At 41.9% G+C, this 22,783-nt stretch overlaps 1 protein-coding gene across 5 annotated transcripts in view; it reads right to left on the reverse strand.

Moving 5' to 3' along the window:
- The window catches only part of zeb2b (zinc finger E-box binding homeobox 2b), an 81,175-nt gene that overhangs the window by 12,084 nt on the left and 46,308 nt on the right, over positions 1-22,783 (reverse strand). For 2 of the 5 annotated variants that reach the window (XM_053497766.1, XM_053497762.1), the window contains exons 3-4: positions 7,090-7,353; positions 2,016-2,081 (exon numbers count right to left, since the gene is read on the reverse strand). In XM_053497766.1, the coding sequence (XP_053353741.1) occupies positions 2,016-2,081; positions 7,090-7,353 (330 nt within the window). Of the gene's footprint in view, positions 1-2,015; positions 2,082-7,089; positions 7,357-22,783 lie in introns of all 5 variants that reach the window. The other 3 variants (XM_053497765.1, XM_053497761.1, XM_053497763.1) reach the window with 2 other exon arrangements.

Genomic DNA, 22,783 nt, shown 5'->3' on the forward strand with positions numbered 1-22,783 from the left:
AGGGCGTGCTTTTTCCAGGCATCCTAAATTCTGCCATGTGATTAAATGGAATGTTAAATAAAATGGAGAAAGGGGGAAAAAAACACTCCTACAATAACTATATATATATATATATATATATATATATATATATATATTCAGACATGTCTTTGTTGGCACCTAAATACTGCAGCTGAAAACTGCCAAGTTTCCTTCGGCTCGCTCCATTATTCATTATATTTGTAAAGAGATTAGCGTCCGTGTCTCCTCGAGCCGTCTCATCTGTCAATTAGGCGGAATTCTACGGAGAAGGTGACAGAGCGCTGGGAGATTTTATTAGCCACCTTTTTAATTAGGCCATGCCGGAGTGAAAGGTAAACTGTGTACTGAGATTTGTCAGACAGTAAACATTTTATGGTCTAATTTGCTGAAAGGTCAAGGTAGTGGACTGTGTCGATGTCAAAAATGTCTCGAAAATGTCAAAGTGCCAGTGGACCTTTTGCGCTCCCTCTTCAGATCCGAGGAACTGGAGTGTATAAAACGTAGCCTTCGTTATCAGGAAGGAACCCTACGCTGTGGCGTGCGCCGTGTAATTAAAATAAACACACACACACACGCACACACACACACAATAACGCACCTAAGCCTTGCTTGTGTGATTTCCGTCTCACCGTGGATGAGCTGAATAAATGACTCCACTTTTGAAGAGGACATAATCTGAACAAATTGGGTTTATGGACAAATTCTATTTTTGAACTGGAATTATACAGTATTTGTTCACCGGGGGGGGGCAGCCGATACGATATTAGCACGATACTTAGGTGTCGATTCGATTTGTTTTGCGATTCTGTAGGTATCACGATTTTATCCTGATTTAACTTTTTTTATTATTATTATTTAGTTTAAATTCTAAATAAATTTAGGATTACAGATGAATAGCAACGTTTTTACCAGCTCAAATGTTTATGTATCTAAATAAAAAAAATATCGCTTTTGGAATACATGAATTCGGACACAAATGAATCATGATGCTTCACTGAATAGCTCCATCCCTCCAATACTTTATCACTTTTTTAGTATTGGTTGCTGTCCTAGGTTCGAGAGCTACCTAACACTTTCTGTTCAACTTTCCCTCCTCACCTTCTACGAACTGTTCGGTTTCAGGGTTCAGAAGCCAAATCAATTGTAATCCGTGAGTGGGTTTCCAAAAACAGCCCCAGCGCGCTGCTCTGCTTTCCACAAGGCTAAGATCATAAATGGAAACCTTTATTAAAATTCCATTTCTACACTGAAGACTTTCCCGGTTGTGTCCGGAGCCAGAGCTGTGGTTAGCGCTGGCAGAGTTTGAGACGTGCAGAAGAATTCACTGTATTTTATTTTTTTTTTAAACTAACGTTCAATCACTCGGCCGGCGCCACGGCCAATCAGAGCGCCTCTGTGATGCGAAGGAGGCGAGAGATAACGTTCAGAGAGGATTGTGGGTGTCGGGTTTGATTGAAAATGGAAGGCGGGACATAACAGGAAAATAGTACAGATTTCATATTTCAGCACAGGGATTTTACATGTAATATGCGGACATGTAATATTCAAGAACAATTATTTATTTATGTGAGAAAATCAAATCTGAGAGGGAAAAATAATTGTGAAACTAACACGTTAAAAGAGGTAAAAAAAAAAAAGCATGCACTGACATTGCAAGTGAACATAAACGATGTTCGATTAAAAGGAATAAATGTAAAAAAAAAATTTTTTTTAAACAAATACATGGCAAAACAAATGAATCATGTTTGTACAATATCTGTAAATAAATTAAAATGAATGAATGAATCATTTGGGGGGAAAAAATCACGTGGAAGCGAATGAATCATGTGTAAGTGAATCATGTGAGGGTTTAATCACGTGAAAACATACACAAAAACAAACAAAAAAACATAAAAAAGTGTCTTTAACACAGCTATCAAAAATATGTGAAAGTCATGTGACTCCTGGAAAAGTGGGCTGGGTTTCAGATGACATCAGAAATACGTGAGACTCACCTGTACCGTTCCCGATGGGCTGTAGCGCGGCGTCAGGCACCATGTCAAAGTCGTCCTTTAGTTCATCTGTAGAGAGAAGACAAAGAGGATGTCAAGGGTCTGACATTAGAAAGGAAAAGAAAAAAAAACAATGCCCTGTTGCTTTCTCTGCTCGGAAAGAGACGATGCATGAAACAGGTCCACCTGTGTGCTACACGACTTCATACACGACAATCTCTTTAATGCATGCCATGTCGGACCTCAGGTAGGACGGACGGACATAAATTAGACAGCCACGGATGCGAATAAACCCAGCTCGGGTTTTTTTTTTTCCTTGGTGGGGGTAGAGGACAAGAGCGTATTGTGAGAGTCCCGGAGACAATTAACTTAGGGAGTCCTTCCTTGGTCCTTCCGGTCTGGCTTTAGAAATTAAATCAAGGTATTTCCGAGAAGACGGAGGCTGTAATAAATATTGCCGCGCCTCCCCCGGACTCTCGTGTGACCGTTACGCATAGCGCTCAGCATAAAAATACTGCTTGTTCTTTGTTTTTCCATTCACAAACCTGATACATAGAGGACTGAGGAAGCAGGAGCGTTTCATTTGCATGAATGGATCGTTTTAAGAAAAGTGATGCCAAATCCAGACAAAAAAAGGTTTCCTGTAAGATTGTGTTTTAATACAGTTGTAATAAAAAAAAAAAGTGCAGTTTTTAAAGAGCTAGAGACACAATGAAACGTAGATAGAGAGAGACAGAGGCAGAGAAAGAGAGAGATGTTACTGTAACGAAGGGATAAAGAAAAACCTCACACACTCTCTCATATTTAAAGAAAAAAAAATAAAAGATTTGTTGTGTTTGCATCTCATGTTGATGACATCACAGCACAACAGTGCCGGGAATCACCTCCGACCCGCTACAATCGTCCACCTACGCAGGTTAGGGTCATGTGCAGTTTATTAATTCGCTCTGAAGACATATGGCGTAGTCGTATTTTCATTACCGAAACAATACTTTTTTTAAAAACTACATAAAAAGAATCATAATGTTTATGATGTACATTATGGTACAGATGTCAGTACAGATGTTAAAGTCAATATATCAAGCAGTCGCACAGTCGTACAGTTAACCCCACAAAGGCCTTTGTTTTTGCATTCATAACCATGCTATTAAGGCTTTAATTTAGATTGATAAAGGTGAGTTGGGATCGTGCCACATGACCTGCACTCAGAAAAAAATCTGTAATTTGATCTGAAGGGTAAGAGAAGAGGAACAATATTGTGAATGGCGTTCAAGCCAAACTGAGACTTTTTTATTCTTTAAAGAAATGGGTCACTTCAGGAGTTCCTGGGAGGCCAGGGTTCCAGATGTGAAGCAGGCACATTAAGCCCGATTATGGCTTTGGCGTACTTAGAAAACTTTTTACCTTCATGGTCTCCAAGCACTAGTCAAACGCTGGGATAAGTGCATGAGTGTAGGAGGGGATTATATAGAGAAATCAAGTAAGGTTTTTTTTTCTTACTCTTATAACTGTGTTCTGTTATTCGGCTCAATCAAGAGTCCGGGTTTGACTTGAACGTCATTTGGAAGTTATTGAAAAAGCTTTAAACTACATGTAAAAAATGCAGAATGTGAGGAGTTGAAGGGAAGAGAGGTCATGGAGCTGCCCTCCAGTAGGAGGAAGACGTGGTCTATGTTATACTGCTCCTGCGCGCTCACACACACGCACACACACACACACACACAGGTCTCCTGTTTATCTGGGCAGAAAGCTTTAGAGTTGTCAGTGTGTGTGTGTGTGTGTGTGTAAGAGAGAGAGAGACCTGTGTGTCTGGCTCCTGTGTCTGAATGGAATAAATCAGCTCTGATCCATCAGGTCAGAAGAGAAAGAAAAAGAAGGAGGAAGAGGCCAGTGTTCGGCTTCCCTCCGTGACCCCGGCGGTGTCGGCCGCTATTTCTCAGCCCCGTATTTCTCACTCCCTACCTAACAGCACACGGCGTGTTTCTTTTCAAAACATTCCCCTTCTTTACGGCCGAGTTAAGCGCTGGAACCCCGCTCTGCGAAAACACACCGTTCCCTTTTGCGCTTTTGTTATTCTCCTTCGTCGAAGAAAAAAAAAAGAAAGGAAGAAAAAGAAAAGAAATCCTCGGGCTAGCCCGGAAAGAAAAGCAAGAGAAGGTGAAGAGAGAGAAGGCGAAAAAAAGAGAGACAGAAAAAAAGAAAGAAAGCAGGTGATATATTTACAAAAGCGGGCGGCTGAGATAATGATGTCACACTTTCCAGCACACCGTGTGAAGTGCATTGTGGGATGGAGGAATGTCAAGGACGGCTGCAGCGGCTGAATCGGTTAGCAAGGAGAGAGAGAGAGAAAGAGAGAGAGAGAGAGAGAGAGAACACACAACATAAATTGACAGAGCGAGAGACAAAGACAGATAGACTGATTACGAGAGATGGAAAGATAGATGGAGAAAGAACAAGAGAGAGGAAGAGGGACAAAAAGAGACAAACAGAAAGACAGGTAGAGAAAGCGGAAGATAAGATTTGTAGAGAGACACGCAGACAGGTAGAGACAGATTGAAAAAATGGACAAACACTCATGAATAGGCAATGAGAAAGAGAGACACACAAACCAACAGAGAGAATGAGAGACACCACCATGGAGAGACACAAACATGGAACATTAACTAGAGAGTGAGACTCTACATCCTATCTTCTTTCTCTTCATCTCTCTCAGTCTGTTTCTTTATCTTTGTCTGTCTTCTCAACTCTTTTGCTTTCTGTCGGTTTGTCTCAGTAGGTGGGCGAGTCTCTCTACCTCTCTCTCCATTTCTGTGTCTCTCTGTTTGGTGTCCGAGTCTCTCTCTGTCTATGTCTTTGTATATTTGTGTCTCTCTTTCTTTGTCTTGTCTCTCTGTCTGCCTCACACACTGTGAGACACAAACATGGAGAGAGACAGAGAGGACTGAGAGAAAGAGAAATCCCAAACGTAGAGGGAGACAGAAAGATAAAGAAACAAACCGAGATTGAAAGAGAGAGAGAGAGAAACAGATAGATTGAAAAGGAAGAAGAAAACGACAGACATGAAGTGTACAGATGGAAAGAGATGCACAGAGAAAGAGAGAGAGAGAGAGAGAGAGGAGACAAGTCTTATCTCAAACTCGAGCTATGTGCTGAGGTTCCACTGCAGACATGAAGGCACCGAAAGAGTGGAGGGGAAAAAAAAAAGCTGGAAAGAGTGAAAGTGGCGGTGAATTTAAGCAAGAGGGAGGGATTGCGTCTTTCACCCAAAGCTAATGAACTTCTCCCTTGCCTTGTGCTCAGGTTTTATCACAACACACACACTCACACACACACACTATCTCCGAGCCGAGTTGCAACACGGCTGAATCTCAGACACCACGGCTCCGAGAGCTTTTATCAAATTAACCAATACTCTGAAACAGGCACTTGTTTATCTTTCATGATTTACAACCTTTGGAAAAAAAAAAAAAAAAAAGAAAAAGAAATTACAGTTGGAAAAACGGAACCCTGTTCTCCAAACTACGGGGGGAAAAAAAGTGCGGTGCAGGAATATTGCGAATAATGATCACGGATCGTCTCCTGAAGGGAATTCGGAGTTAATAACGTTAATAACGGCGGTACGGCGAGCTCCTCCTCTGTAAATGGCCGTATTATTTGGAGCGTATTAAATTTTTAGACTCCTGAACGCTCCCTCTCTGCCTGGCCCGCGCGCAGCTAGTTCATTAGCAGAAATGAATAGCCGAGCCCGGCTCATTTAAATGGGGCTGTCTTCCACGGGCTCTCGCCACACTCCGTTTCTGTCACATGCTTCCAAGAATCATTGACTCTTATTATACATGTAAATGGCTATCATAAAAATAAAAATTTCATTTAAGATTGTTAACGACTTTTTTTTCCTTTTTTTTTTTTTTTTTTTTTGCTGCAGCAGCCTGGCTTCCTTTAATGATTACCCTCTCCCCCTAATTAAAAGTATTTATCTCTCAAGCATCCATGACTGGCGCTCGGTCGCCAATGACGCTTGCAGAAAAAAAAAAAAGAAAGAAAGAAAAGGAAAAAAAAATGTACAAAGTTTGCCGGGTCTCCCTCGTCCTAATGTGGCGCTAATTACAAATGAGAGTGTCAGGGAACTCCGAATATCTCACACTCGCTGAGTCTGATCGTACGTTTAAAGAAAAATGGTTAGCTCTGGTGCTAATTAGGAGGTAAGTTCTTGGTACAAACCTTTTTTTTTTTTTTCTATAATTCTAGGCATCGCTCCCAGTCAAGACATGCCATTCAAATTTTCTGCAGAAAAACACTTTCTGGATATAAACTCGCTTAAACACGGTCACAAAACTTGGAAGGAGAACTACCTATAATTCTCTTCAAAGGTGCAAAACTTTAAAACTTTTTTGTTTGTTTTTAATGTTACTAACTCGTCATTTACTATTACTAATAAAATTATACTACTAGCTATAAAAAGTGCATTCTTCTATAAAACTTGGAGGGAGAACTACATATAAGTCTATGCAAAGGTACATAAATGAAAAACTTGAGTTTAATTTATTATTATTATTATATATTTTTAACATTACTACTTGTGATTTACTTTACAAGATCCTAATAAAATTCTATAATTAGCTCTAAAATATTTTGCGTTCTTTATATCTAAGTATATGATAGCGATCCGCTAAGGATCGACAGGCGAATTAAGAAACAGAAAATTAACAATCACCTTGAGAATAAAAACAGCTTTTAGGACAATAGTAACAATTTTACGTCTAAAATAAATTTTATATAAAGTGTTGGAGCTATTTTTTTTAAATGCTAGCTTGAGAAAATAATGATATATTCTCTAATGCGGCTCCTAAAAATGGTTTTTTTTTTTATTTTGCGTCACCGTCGCCACTATCGTACTGTATTTTAACTAAACGTTCTACGATGTGCGAGCCCTATTCACGCTGCCTAAAAATGACACATTTAAGCGTTTTTTATCTTCCGATGTAATGTAATCTCAATACCTGGCACTACAAAAATCAGAACAGTTATGCTTCATAAAAAAAAAACCTTTTTAAAAAGTGGAAAGAGAGAATTGTACCTGTACCGTCAACGGAGCTTCTCAGCATGTCGCTGTCGTTCCATACGTGCTCCACACCACTGTCCCGCATTTCATCCTCCTCGTCGTCCACTTTCGACATGAGGGCGTGGCCCAGTCTCGGCGACAGCGGTGTCGACGGCTCGTGATTGGCCAGGCTGGCTGGACTGGCGGCGCCGTTCAGTAGGGCGTCCTCCTCGGACACCAACAGCTTATCCTCTTCATCCGTCTCGGATCCGGTCTCCACGACGTTCTCGTAGTTGAGCACTGTAAGACCAAGGATAGAGTTTGAGTCGAAAATCTGAAATTAGTCATGTACATGTAGTGAAACATAACATGAGCGTGTGTGTGTGTGTATGGAGTTATGTATGTGTAAGCAAGCAGCTGCTATTTGAATGTGCCAAAATAGCCTGAGATTCCAGAGAGCTGCACCTTTCACACGTTCCTCGCATTCACATTCCATCAGACGTAAATACTTTATCATTAGTATATCGCTTCGTTTTATTAGTATTTAATAAGCTAATTATTATTATCAGTTATTTTTTTGTTTGATTTGGAAAGAATTCTGATTTCCGAGAGCGTTCTGCGACGCTGAATTTTTGATGTTCAGGTGGAGGTGCTTTTCTTCCACTTTATCACTTTCCCCCATGCCTTCCTTACAATGAAAGAATCTCTGAAAGGATCTCAAAATATACGATAGGTCGGTGACAAGTGAGTGACAAACGCACGTCCTGAGGGCTTTCCTCTTTTCAGGAAAAGGCAAAAATGTCCAAATGCCTGAATCTTAAAACGCATGGAGGTTAAAATATGAAAAAAATGTACTTCTTGTTCATCCACCGGCCTGCATTTAAAACAAAAGAGTGAGCGCGCACGCACACACACACACACAAACAAACTATGATATTCAGTAGACATTCGAGACGGAAAGCAAGGCTCGTCTTTGCAACACAATCGGCCGTGAAGCCATGACATCATGGGAACCGACAAAAGAGAAAAACAATGACAGAGCAGCGAGTTTTCTAAACTGGCCCTGCGCTCTGCAGTTGCTCGATAAAGCAAATCAGTTTGCAGAGAAAAGCATGAGGCTTGATGCCAACCACTGAATGAAAAAAAGAAGAAAATAATTATGTCGCTAACTTTTTTTTTTCCCTTCTCAGACTTGACTTTTTCGTCACATATCCGACAGCCCTCTGAGTAAAACTCTCACGGATGTGAAAAGTGAAGGGGAAAAAAAAGAAGGAAGGGGTTTTTAAAAAAGGGGGGGGGGGGGGTGTTGGATTGTGAAAAGCACAGGCTTTTTTACCGTTCCCCTGTGGACAGAAAAGATTACACCGCGCATATCTGTTCATAACATGATCTTTGGCTAATCCGCCGGCCCGCACTTGCCTTCCGAACAACTGCACAACAGGTGCAAATTAAAATGAAAACGGCGACGGAGACGAGGCCAGAGGCATCCGCTGACCTGGGCTGAATACCAATTGACGGAGGAAACAAAACCTTTTCAAGAGGTGTGACCACAAGGGTTTAGGCAAGTTCAGACTGGGTAATGCCCTAACTGATAGAGAGGGGGGTAGAAGGGAAAAAAAAAGAAGACAAAAGAAGAGAGGGGGGGTGTTAGGGAAGAATGGACAAGGAGAAAGGAAAGTGAGACATTCAAAACTTAATGTGTGGTCCAGATATACCTTAGGCGCGATTGATAATGTCCTATTTTTTGCCCTGTTTTCCCTCTATGTTACCCCGTAGCCCCCCAATGCCTCCCTCCACCCCCACCCATTCCAAATTCAGGTTTTAACCCTTTCCTTGCCTGGCAGCAGTCAGGCAGTAGGGTTTTTTTTTTTTTTTTTTTTTTTGCTTTGTAGGGGTTTGTGGTTTGCATGAGGTTAGGGCGCAACACAAAAGAACTGGAGGCCTGGGAAGCCCTCCCACCCCCCACTCCATACACACTCCCATCCTCACCATCCCTCAAACACTGATCCACAAGCTGAAGTAAAAGAAATGCGAGCCAGAAGATGGCTGAATGAAATTATCTAAGGCTGGACAGGTTTAAAAAAACTCTTTCTTTTTCTGTTTCCCCACTACAGACGGAGCAGGGCAGGTTTCAGAGGGCTGGGTGGACTCCGAATGCTTGCTCGACCTTTGGTATGGAGTGTGCGCAAAAACAGACGGCGAGACAAATATGGGGAAATCTTTTGCAAGTAATGAAAGAAACTTTTGCCGCAAGGTCAGTCAAAGGACTTAGTTAGTCAAATTCCATGCTCAAACGACTAAACCTGACTACCGCTGTTCCCCACCATAGACAGACAACAACAGATCTTGGCTACTCGCACCCACAGGTTGTCCCAAAGGTATTACAGGGCAATGGTGATGGTAATGAAACATTCAACCATGGCGCCACCATTTAAAATAAAAAACAAACCTCATTTGCTCATTTTCTATAACGATTATCCTGTACAGGGACTTGAACATATCCCGGGTGACTTGAGGTACTAGGTAGGGTACAATCTGAACGGTGTGCCAATCCATCCCGGGGCACAAGCACATACACACGCTCACTCATGCATCACAAGCAATTCGGAAATGCCAATTTAGATAATCTTTATGACTTTGGACTCTGAAAGGAAACAGGAGCACCTGGAAGAGAACCCACCAGGCATGGGAGAACATGCAAACTCCAGACACACAAAGCAGAGGGGGGACTTGAACCACAGTGCCAGTGTGGCAGCACCAAAAGCAAATCCAAGATCAAATATATACTGTGCAATTATTAAGCTTAATATACAACGATATAAATATTTTAAACAACAATTTAAAACAGGAAAACCCAGCTTTTTACAAGTTTCCAAACAACATCATTGCTTTTGTTGTTGTTGTTGTTATAACGGCTTTACTCATTGGCTGTAAATTAGTTATCATGTGTAAGTGCTTAATTTTTTTTTTTACTTTCTGTATCCCAGTGAAAAAGGGTCCAATCATTGAGTATTAGCATAACAGTGTGAGCTGTAAGCCTAAGCATCAGAGTAAACATCTTAAATGTGTCTTAGCCAATGAGTCATAAAAACTGAGACGGACAGAAAGTGACAGAGAGAGAGAGAGAGAGGAAGATAGCCAGAGAGGGGAGAAAAAAAGAAAAAAAGGAGTGTCATATTGAGCAGAAGTTAAAATCTGCCAGCGACTTAGTTACTTGGACGTTTTTTGAAAAGAATGAACAATAATGGCGGGGGAGGGCAGAACTTTGCTAATTCAGACAAGGAGCGAGGAACAATTTTTTTTTTATTTTTTTTTTTTACTCGAGACTGTGTGTATTGTTTAAATGGCATCTCTGACAGACAGCCATTCCTCGTCTGGCATTGTGCACTTCAACACAATAATTCCAACCTGCTAATGTCACCACGGCCATTATTTCTGTTCCTCACCTCTCTGCTAATCAATCTTTTGTGTTGCTAGCGCGCGAGAGACAAAGAAATGATAATGTTTACTTCTCGGCTAAGTTCTCCTCAGATGACAAGCTCTATTTGGTTCTGCCTCGTCCAAGTGTCAGCCGCAACAAAGGCAATTACGCCTGCCATTCTCCGTCTGATGCTACCTGTTACGTCTCGCCGGCTTTTCTCTCCTGCTTTTGATCTCAAGTAAATAAAAGGAACATCTCGCACTCGAATGGTACAGATAATTAAAATGACACCCTTAATTGCCCCAGTCTCAGTTAATGCTAGGCTTAGCGCTCCCCATCGTAACCTATTCACGGGCGCTCATATTGGCCTGTCAGTTAGACGGTACACAGGGCAGACGCTAATGACATGTATTGTGCGTTTGGTATCGATTATGATGACTAGCGCCTCCACAAACGGCTAGCGCCGCTTAAAGGTGAGGGAAAAGTAACAATAGTAATAAATAAATAAATAAACAAACAAACCGCATTGTTTAGGCTCTTTTGAACAGACCTGTAGGGGGTTGGGGTTGGAGATTGTCGCAATTCAGCACCATTATTAGGGTTCATAAAATCATTTAAAGCTGAAAGTGGAGGGAATCGTGCCTTTTGTCCAAGTATTTGACTCTCAGAAGTGTGCCATTGCTCTTTTTTCTCCGTATCAAGACACACACAAATTATGAATGGTAAGAATACAATCCATAAATTTAAGTCAAATGAAGCAATCTGGACCTAAACCAAGTACAGGAAATTGATTTACAAAAAAAAAAAAGACTTGCCTGTTTCTTACCTGTTAGCTTTAATAAATCTGCCGAAACACACAATGCGAATATTTATTCAGCGCCCGAGAAACTTTGTCATTATAGAAGACTATTTAATCCAAGCAGACATCTTGCATACCGTTCACGCTGCTCCTCTGCAAGCATCTCGTCCCAAACAATGCTCTTTTAGACTCCTGTGTTGCACTTAGTGTCTCCATCCCTACACTCTCCTTAACCGCAGTCCAACCTGGGGGCATGGTTCCTTTCAACCACACAGAGTAGATCCAGATCCAGGGGAAGGCCTGCACCCGTGCCCAGACAATGGCCTCTGGTTATGGCAGAGCAGGAGATCAGAGCTCCCCTGAGGTGGATGGAGCTATTCCTGGATGTTTTGCCTCCTGGACCAGCTGCTGTGTGTCAGCAGGGGTAATAGGTGAGGATGGTAACCCTATTGGAGGATAACTATGCCCTCTCCTGCCTGTCTCATACACACAGATCACCTGAATGGCTCAGGGGTAGTTGTGGTAGTGGGGGGTCTCTGCATATGTGTGAGTGTGAGTGTGTGTGCCAATGGCAATGGGGGTGTAAAAACATTAAGGTGGACGTTAATGTTGGGTATTGGGGTAGGCAATGAGAGCAAACTGTCGTCATTTCCTTTCACAACGGTCTACAGCTGAATGGGGAGACTCATGAATATTTGTTTTGCTGTTAGTCTTAAGACGTTTAACTAAAGACTTTTTATTTCAAGGCAATTTTTTCCCCCAAAACCTAGTGTCTTATAACGATTAAAAAATTACATCTTTAAAGAAAAGAATTTTGGTGGCAGATTCTTGGTGAGATTCTTGGTGAAAACCGAACAAAAGATCGAAACTGCCCCATGGTCGGAGAAAAACCCAGCGAAGTGTAAAGCAAACCTAACGGACTCCGGAGTGCTTCAGAGCCCTTGTGTGTCAGCAAGGGGGTTGTTATGTTCAATCATTTCTACCGTGAGGCAGCCAGCCACGGTAGCCGGACCCTAATTGAATTAAAGTCCCGTTTATTTGCCGAGGCTAAAGCAACAGGCTGGAAATGGAAAAAAAAAAAGACAGAAAGCTTGAAGCTTTGCTCGGCTGCTCGGCTCGGTGTCCTGACTCTCCTCCTCTCGTCGTCCTGCCCGAGTTCGCCATCTGTACTCACTCACACACACACATGCTCCTGGCCCAGCGTCCCCCACCTCCCAGACACGGGAGCCAAAAAAACACAGAGAGAGAAAGACAGAGAGACACACACGCACACACAAAAGCTCCCTTGGCTGCCCCCAGGACCAACAGCAAAAAAAAAATAAAATAGAAGAGCAGAAACAAGAAAGAAAGGAAAAAAAATGAAGAAAGAGTAAAATAGTTGCCCAGGTGAGCGTAGGTTTTTTTCCGGGTTTCCTCCTGTGCTGACATCCGTCAAGCAAAGGAAAGGTTAAAATTAGAAAATTTAATTTATTTGATAATTTCCCAGAATAATTAGAGTTAATATGGGTTAATTAATATGCAAATCTCTGAGCAGATGTTCGACAGAGGAGTCTTGCACAGGGAAGCAGTCTGCTCTCTCTCTCTCTCTCTCTCTCTCTCTCGCGTGCTTTTGGCTGTCACTTACTGGCCGTAATTGCTGTAACTAACCAAATACACACAAAACCTTTAGCAGGGTTTAAAAGAGGGGAAAAAAAAAAGAAGCTCTCAGTCTGAACTGTCGGAAAGCCGCTACTTTCATCGCACAAAGACACACACTTGTTATTTTCCCGTGTCTGAAAAGCTCTTTTATGCTTCAGCCATTTCGAAGCGAACGCTCAGGATACTTCATAATTTTCTTTCTTTCTTTTTTTTCTCTCTTCTTCCCGGGCCTTGTTTATTCCATAAACGTGTATAAATAGAAAAGATGCCGGGACCGAATCGAGCGACGAGTGCAGAGACACCTGGTCCCTGGTGTTCCTTGTATCTGGGTTGTTGATGTCTTCCCACCTAAATCTGTTCTCATTGTGGAGCGTGCGAGCAAGGCAGGCAGATCTGGCAGCACCGCGCATGAAAGGGAGTGTGAAATGGTGCTTGACTCGTCTGAATCAGGTCGCCCATCAAATATTTACAACTCCAAGGAGGAAAAAAAACGGGGGGAAAAAAAAGTGCTCAGCTGCGATTAGGCCTGAGCCGCGATAAATCGTCACCGACTCCGGATCAGAGAGCGCCGAGTGCTAATGAACGTAGTGTTTTAGGCGTACGAAATGAAAAGTTTAATCAAGGACACGAGGAGCGAGGTCAAAATAAAAAACGTGAGGGAGAGAAATGATCTTTGGTGGTGATTCAGATTTCCAAATATAAAGGCGTATTAACCGGTAATTACATGGAAAGTGATTAAAGTGATATTAGGTTATGTAAGAGTGCTTGGAATAAAAGTGCAGAAGCATGTATGGAGGGGGGAGAAAAAAAAAAACACAAACAGATGTGACAGAAATGGATTGTCTTTTAATTTAATATAGAAATAGTTATGTAAGAAATGGTTTCACATATTATTATTATTATTATTATATTATTATTATCCAGTACTACCCAGTAAATAGCCATATTTGAATACTTTGTTTGTTAAAAGAAATCTAATGGATTTTTTTATGAGTGTGTTTCGTAGGAGATTGCTGCCAATCTTAGTACCATCCAACGAACACAACCTCCCCATACCCCCCCTAGCACTACCACCACCATCTAACAGAGCGATAGCATAGCATGGCCAAGTGCCATGGGTCCACGCCTCTCGCACCTCCCCTACCAATGCTCTTTTACCCACTGGCACAGAGACAATCTCTCTATTCCTATCCTCCTCACACATACACACACACTCACACACACATACTCCCAGGTAGTGGAATGCGCTGACAGGGTCAGTATGAGCTGTTGTTGGTTTGATGCGTGGTGCAGCGGGCGCCGGATTGATAAAGTACAGTCGGGTCTTATCAGCGAGCAGGCCTATTTAATAAGAGAGAGCTGATCTACTCAGATCTCTCTTTCTCTCTCCTATCTCTTTCCTTCTTTTGCTCTAGTGCACACACACCGTGGATAGTTTTTTCTTCTTTTTTTTTTTAATCAGCCATAATTTTATTTAAAAAAATAATAATAATTTAAAATCTTTTATCGCAGAGAACATTAGGACAGAGTGGAACAATACAGAAAATTATGCTTTTTTTTATTATTTGAATGTATTTTCTTATTCATGGCTATGTTTTTACCAATTAAGCATATCTTCTTTTTTTCCCCATCATCTTGGCTGTGGCAGGCCCCCCCGAAAAGAGTTTCACCCCACGTGACAAAAACAGGACCACAAAATCACCTCTTAACTACACCGCTTCTCACTGCAGAGACACATGCAAATATTCCCATCATAAATACAATAATACGTTCAGCACTGAAATGAGTAATAAGCTGACCTGTTAATACTTGGCAGGGCCTGAATATAAAACGGAGTTTTGCAGCAGCTTGTTCTGTCACTAAAATGAATGTGCTTTTTTGGCGCGCCACAGCGACGATGTTCCGAGTAGAAATAAGCATTTTTATTTATTTTTTAATTTTTTTTTGCTCAAGGCCTGTATGCCCCATTTTAATAAAAATGAATCCATAAAAATAAATTAGGCACTAAACATATTTTTTTTAATTGTTGAAATGTAAGCAAATTAGTATGAAAGCATGTTTTTTTGGTTGTTTTTCTCCCAAAGCTGATTAAAAGCGTTAATAAATCTATATACACTACTGCTCCGATCTGATATAAACGGCGGACAAAAGGAAGCGAGTGCGCTCGCGTAAGGTGGTTTCAGCCCTTCTGCAGCTCGAGTATGAAAATGATATTCCTTTTAATGTCGAAATCAAAAGCCCATTTGTTGTTTCCCACACAACTTTTGAGTACCTTTTTTTTTTTTTTTTTAAACAAGCCGCCTAAACTATCGGGCAGACTCTGAGATAAGGGAGGGTGAAAATAACATGTCGAGCTGGTCAAGGTTGCGGCGCATTCCACCGTGAACGGCTCAGAACAACCTTTTGAAAGGCTGCAACATTTATCTAAGGAACACTGAGCGAGCACCTGAAGATCAACATTATCAGTCTGTCACTGACTCCTGACCAATCAAAACACGGAGGCATGTAAAAACAAAATGTGTGTCCTCACGTGTTTGTTTTTTCCCCCTCTTTCTCTCTCGCCGAACTCCATGGCCTAGCTGTGAAGTGGAAAACGAGAGTGTCGACGTGAACAAATGCAGAAAAAAAAACAGACTTCGGAAAAGACCATTAAATTTGCTTGGTGATGGTGGGAGGTTATTTATGATCTGATCACTAACACGTGGCCCTGAAACACTTTCTGGCAGAACCAAAGAAAGTTTAATTCATCAACTTTATGCTGTAAAGTATTAAAGACACATTTTTTGTGCATATCTATATGCATATGTGTTTTTTTAAAAGTGGCAGCCAAGAATTAACGTAAGAACTTGCACAGGGGTTGGCTGGTAACAATGGCATTTTGGACATCTTCCAAGTTCTAGTGAAACCAGGTCGTGGTCTAGGGGACTCGTTTGTCGAGCCGAATGTTCCCGATACGTTATTGAGCACAATGAGAGGACCAAAATCGGTGTGAAGGCACATTTTCCAAATAGCATCTGTGCTCCAGGCTGACGAAGGTCGATTAGTGTCATAAAACTCTGCCAGTGCTGAAGCCGGGGGGTCAGGAGGGGTGGGGAATGGGGGTTTAAAGAGGGTCAGATCAGTGTGTGTGTGTGTGTGTGTGTGTGTGTGTGCATGTGCTGGGGGAAAACTCGATGTGAGGATGGGGGGCAGAAGTCCGCAGATGGTGTAAAGATCAGAGGGGGACTATCCAGGTGAGGGGCTCAGCCCCCCTGGCCAGTCCAATCTGAGCAACTCATTCAAATGCTAATGAGGGAGTAAAGCACATCTGTTCCCCCCCTACTAGGCTGGATCTTTGTCACCTGAATAGCTTCCCCACCAGGTATCAAACAAGCAGCAGGAAACGGGCCCTTTTCATCCTGCTACCTCCACTCTCCAATCAGCAAATGAGGCCCTGGTGAATCCAGGAGCCCCAGAGATCTCCCACTCCAAGCCAATCGCACCTGACACTGTAACACTCCCCAATGAGCCCATGCTGTAGACATAAAGGTTATGCAGGCTTCAGCTTCGCCTCCATAATGTGTATACTCCGAACCCTAACCTCCTAATTGTCTTAAGAACCAAACCTCTTTCGTGAAACATGGTAACCCATTTATAATTCTATTCACCATCAGCAGATCAGCATACACTTACCTAGCAACCTACGACTACCACAAACAATCCAACACAATTTTTAACCCTTCCTTGTCTTAGTTGTTACGTGAGCCTTGCTAAAAAAATTTTACCCTTCGTTCCTCCAACAATACCATCAACAAACCAGAGCACCAAATCCCTCACCTTATACCCCATCAATGCTGTAATTATTATGTGCACAAAAGAACATTTATTCATCATAATCAGCTATCACACCTCTACCAGACCAATACACCTTTATCCCAAGCTATTATCTATTACATACATTACTAAACTCCAGTGTTATAATATCTATACCACTTACCTTGTCTTGTGTCTCAAGGGGTCTGGCTCCTATTCCAGGGAACTTACACTAGGCCATAATGGTGGGACACCCAATCACACACACTATGGGCACTTTGAAAGCACCAATCAACCTACTGTGAATGTCTTTGGGATAAAACCTGAAGCATGAAGCATGATGATCGAATGTGCAACCAAGACAGAGCAGAAGCAAGATCAACCTTGGAGTTTCAAGGCAACAGCGCTGACTAAAAAGCCACAGTGGTGTTGGATAGATACTGTACTAACATGCATAACATCTATCTAACCAAGCTAAAGACTTCCCTGAACTCAACCCAAATGGATGTCCCAAACCCTGTATACCTCTGAAATGTTTACCCAAAATAAATCAAATTAGCTTAATGATTAGTGATGCCCTACTGCCTTACTTTTACCAATTTTTTTTTATTTGATCCATCACCAAATGTCACTTTGCCAACCTAAATTATGGTTGCACATATATATCCTAAAATCCATCAAACCATTCCTTACCTTGAGCACCATTTCTACACCTTGCTCATCTCCAACAATCAACCACAGCCTCTTGTTTCCTTCAAAAACGTCAAGCCATTCATACCAGCATCTTATCACCTCACCTTCACACACACACACACCATGCTGACGCCTTGCCGACATACCAGAGAGAATCTTGTGAAGATGCGTGCTAAGAGAGCAAACCTCAGCGCACCAGGCAGACGCAAGTTCTTATAGTCTTATTACTAATGCATGAAGCAGGTGCGTGTAAACACAAACGGAGCAGTTTTGTCTGCATCATTTGTGCTTTTTTTTCTTCCTCCCCCTTGTCTGTATCACCTACCTTTTCACTGCCTGCTTCACAAACACATACACACACACCACATATTTAATTAGCCGCTGCTGCGAAGAGCCACCTCTCTCTCTCACAGAGAAGATCTGCGGTTTCCAGCTCAGTGCTGACGACCTGAGACAGCGCCCCCTCCCCACCCTACACCCCAAAGACACGGCATACTAAGGGGGAACCTCCTGCTGGTCTTTCACATGCTAAACGCACCTTTCTAAAGCTTAATCTTCAGGCAGGCCAGTTAAACAAAACGGCCCCCTATACGTTTATTGCACAACAGACGCCGTTAGCATGACAAAGACCCTCATATCCATCTCGCCATTCTGAAAGAGCGACTCCTCTCAAATTTACGGCACATTTGGGCCCTTTTTTTTCACAGACAATGAAGTAATTTATGGAATCGGACCATTTTTGAAGCCTGGTTGAGACACATAAACTCATGAATTATACACATAAACCCATGAAATGTACGAACTTTCCAAGCACTCGCAAAGGCGTTGGCACAAAATTAACACGCCGATTTTCTTCGTGAGTACACAATCTATGATATTTATGCATGTCCCCTTACATAATTGAGTAGATTCCTTCCCTTTCACTTCGAGCTCTGGTGGGATTGCACACCGGATTTCAGGATGTAGAAAAGGAAATTTTGATCTAAGGTCTTTTTTTCTTACCTTCCCTCCACCAGCCCATGGGTTTACTCTCCCTATATTTCCGTCAATCTGCTTCTTATTTGATCAAGGGCATGAAAGCTGGAGCGTGTGTGAGCGGCGGGTACCTGGGGTATGGCTAGGTGCTAATTAGCGCAGCAGGATAATTGATGTGTAGATTACACTGTGAACAAATGCCTCGACTTGTTTGTTCTTCTCACTTTTCCTGTCCCCCCTGCTCCACTCCCAGAATCCCCCACACACACCTCCTTACCTACACCCTAATGAACAATTTACCTGCCTTGTTAAGACCATGCTAATGCAGAATAAAAGTGGTCACGTGACAGGGAATTGATTAAGCAGTGTGTGTGTGTGTGTGTGTGTGTGTCGCAGCAAGGTGAGGAGAGGTATTTCCCTTAGGTAATGATACCTTCCAGGGCGCTTGATTTACAAAAACACCCATTCTCCTGACCTGGTAGAAATTTCATCTGCTGAGTGAGAGGCTTTAGCAAAAAAAAAAAAAAGAAGGGAAAGAAGAAGAAAAACCTGCAGCAGCTCGGAGGGGAAAAAAGGAAACAATTTCTAAATGAAAGGGCATGCCATTAGAGCTCCAATGGGCCTCCATTGTTATGCCCCTATAATGCCATTTCCTTCATCTTTTGTTTTTGGGAAGCTATTATTAGCCCACCTCTCACAGCTGTGAATACGTTCAATAGGGTTTGAATTTGGTCATTAACAAGTGAATATCAGCAAACACATTTTCGCTGAGCCCCTGCCACTGCTAATAAACTAATAATGAGTCCGACTCTAATTGGGAAATGCAATGAAGACTCGGTGAGAAGACGCCTGAGGTAGCACACACGAGAGAGGGAGAGAAAGAGCGAGAGACAAGAGAGAGGACAGGTCATTACGAGGACAGATGTTGAGGGAAAAAGGTGAACAGTTGAATCGTCGCCTCCGCGCACTTCTCGTGGACACCAGTAATCCGTCTCAGACTAGTTTACAAGTTAAACACATTATTGTCATTATGGACTCCCTTATAGCAGAGCTCAGCAGGAGTACAAACACACACACACACACACATGCACGCTGAGGTATCTATGCCTGCGAGCCATCACACCGATTAGCAGCCAGAGAATTCCACGGGTCACCATGTCTCCTGAGAGCTGGATGGCCCGATGGTCCTGACTGAGCCAAACCTTTGCAGCGGGTGATCAAAAGCAAGAACGATTTGCGCTGTATCTCTCTATTTAACTCTGAGCACGCCATGCTAACCTATTCACAAGAGGCTGGCATGTTTTTATTATTATTTCCTAAATGGAATCTAAGTTTTATCTGTAACAGTTCTCTGACTTCTTGCTACTGCAATACAAGGGGCATTGCTTTTTAACACAAATAAAATTCACTGATGGGGAAAGGACATGGGATGTAAACAATGCGCTTCTCACTGGTGAGCTTTGATGTGCATTTTCTCCAACATATTTGAGGAACTATGTTGTTTTAGGGCATTAGGACCTGGGATCTTTTTCAAGAACACTTGGCCCCAAAGTCTGGGTCATTTTGATCAATAAAAAAAAATTGTTGCGTGCTTAAGAGCCATGCTCGAACCCATGAAAAGGTGGGCTTGAGAATGGGTCCCGGGCATGGATCAAATCAACTATGGGAGCCAATCGTACCTGAGAACAAAAGAAGATTGCTGTTTAAAATCAACTTCATCGTCGATCTCCCCCAAAACATCTGTGTGCATGTAGCTTCAATCTCACCCTCTGACCTACACAGCAATCTCTAAAAAAAAATAGGGAGGTATGCAAGAGCATTACAAACCAGTAGGTGCATACTGCCAGTTGCTGTATTGCACAGTGAAAATACGCAAGCGTACCTGAGAATGGAGAACAAAAATAAAATAAGTGCTGGCCAGCAAGGTAGTGGGGAGGGGGAGAAATTGTTCCTTGGCATGTGCCTAATTTTTGCTTCAAGCCTGAAGTCTTGTCCAACTAAATTGTCTACGTGGCGATACAGACCCTTCTGCAATGGTATATACAAATGCAGATCTGCACCTGATAAATTTTTTTTTCAAAATAGAAAGAATATATTTTTTATATTGTATATTTTGCGAAATAGGAAACTTTTAACCACCATGCTGGCTGGAAATAGAGGGCTAATCGTCAAATATACAACAGAACTTAAGGTCAAGCTATAAGTCCTTCTAGTAATTGCCTCGATCAGTAACCTAGCAGAGTTCTCCCATAATCCTCTACCACACTCTATAAGTGCAGCGCAATGCTCCCCCCACACACACTTCTCAATATTTTGGTTCTGGGACTGTAGCGTAATCATCTTACACGCTTCTCTTTGTTGGGGGATTTTCGTGCTTCTCCTTCCAGAAAAGATAAGCAAGACAATAATGAAAGCTTTTTCTCTTCCTTAATTACCAAACCAGTGCCCCTGCGAAAAGGACAGAAGACTGTGTCATCGCAGGAGGAAGAAGAACATTATGGGGGGGGGGAGTAGGATGAGAGAAAGGGAGAAGGGGAGAAGAAGGCTGTTTGGACTTTTTTTTTTTTTTTTAGGAGAAACTGGGAGTCAGACAAAGTGGCATTTTCCATCGCCAACCTGATAAAACTCCCAGCATCCCTCACCCTGACCGCCCTTTGTTTTTCTCTCCCGCCTTCTTCCTGTCGCCATCTCTCTATTTAATCTAGGCGGCTAGAAGGGTTTACTCCCCCCACCCCACCCCACCCCACCCGTAAAGACAGGATGAGAGGAAAGAGAGAGAAGAAGAGGAAGACTGGACAACGTGGGTCGGGTACATTAGGAACTGCAATAGTCCACAGGAAACCTGCTCCGAGCCCAAGTTTTAACAAAAGTCTTTCATCTTGGCGCTGCTTTTCCTCGAGACGGCACGCTCCTAACGGCCCCTTTTAAGTGCATACCTGATATGGAAGCATGGCTTATTGTCTCCAGGGTCGGTGCAGAGGGAAACGCATATCTCCCTCTCCACGTCCACTATGCCCCTTCATCGCTTTGAAAGCGAGATACAGAAGGCTTTTTAATCCTGCCGAAACGCCCTTCCTCTGGCTATTAGCAAACTCAAAACAGATAATTACTGGAAGGCTAAAGAGGGAGACCGGGGCTCGGGTAGCCTCAGATTCAGAGATCTATTCGTGGATAGCACCTTTGGTTGAGCTTGGCTAAGGGGCTAGGATTATTAATAGCCATAAATAAAAAGATCAGTTGCACAAGTATTGAAGAAGTGACATCACAGCTCATTTTATTATTAATTTTATTATATTATACATTTATCTTCAAAAATTTAGCTAAGGAAAACATCACATTTCTGTCAGTTGTCTCCTGTTTATGCTAAGTAGCACTGTTTACACTTGCTAATCTCAGCTACTTAGTCGGTTTAACACTATTATTATTATTATTATTATTATTATTACACATCTCTTGTTAACATGAGCACCTTTGCTGAAGTTATAGAACTAGCCATGTTTGCTAGCAAGGCGTTAGCCAGCATTGTTGAGCTACTGGGTTTAATGGCTCAGCATAATACTGTAGTTTAGCATAATTAACTATGCTAATCTCATGCAGCTAAAATTACTGATTTATATAGCATGTAACCTAACTATTGTTCATTATTATTATTATTATTATTATTATAGCAAAAGCTATTTGAGAACATGGCAAAAAATATATATACAAGGATGTTATTTTCCTAAGCACTACTTAACTTGCTAGTCTTTTTAGTTGAGCTTAAATAATTACATTACTAATATTTGCTTTCTGACTAACTTAAATAATAACATTACTAATATTTGCTTTCTGACTAACTTGTTTAAATGTCTAAGTTTGCTAGCATGCTAGCATTACAATACTATATTCAGCCTATATGATAAATCCAATTTTAGGATAAACAACACAAGCTAAGCTAAACAACAAGGAAGGGATTTTGTTAGCTAAATGTTTACCTAGCTAAGTTTAATTGTAAAAATCAGTATATAGTTAACATAGGAAACATTTTAATGCTTTAAGCAAATTTATTAGCATGCCAACTTGGCAAGGTAAATATTTATGCTAGATAAGAATAATAAAAGGAAAAACATTTTTTTTCGCTTTCTCCTTATTTTTCCTCTTTTTTTCCTGTCCTCCATCTGTCCATGTTGTCTCTCCTTCTCTCCTTCCCTCCCTCTTTGTGATTGTAAGTCACAGGGGAGACACTAAACCAAATACAGGAGGTGAAATATTGGCGTGTCACCTATCTCATAATCTGGACAGGAAGTGGAAGGCATTTGGAGCTGCACCCTTCCCATCTCTCTCTCTCTCGCTCTCCCTCCTTCCTCCTTTTCCTTTCAGCTGTTTGTTGATTCGGTTAAACCAAACAGGCGCCGAGAGTCACAAAGACGGCG

The sequence above is a fragment of the Clarias gariepinus genome, chromosome 6 (assembly GCF_024256425.1).
Source record: "Clarias gariepinus isolate MV-2021 ecotype Netherlands chromosome 6, CGAR_prim_01v2, whole genome shotgun sequence".
Classification (NCBI taxonomy): Eukaryota; Metazoa; Chordata; class Actinopteri; order Siluriformes; family Clariidae; genus Clarias; species Clarias gariepinus.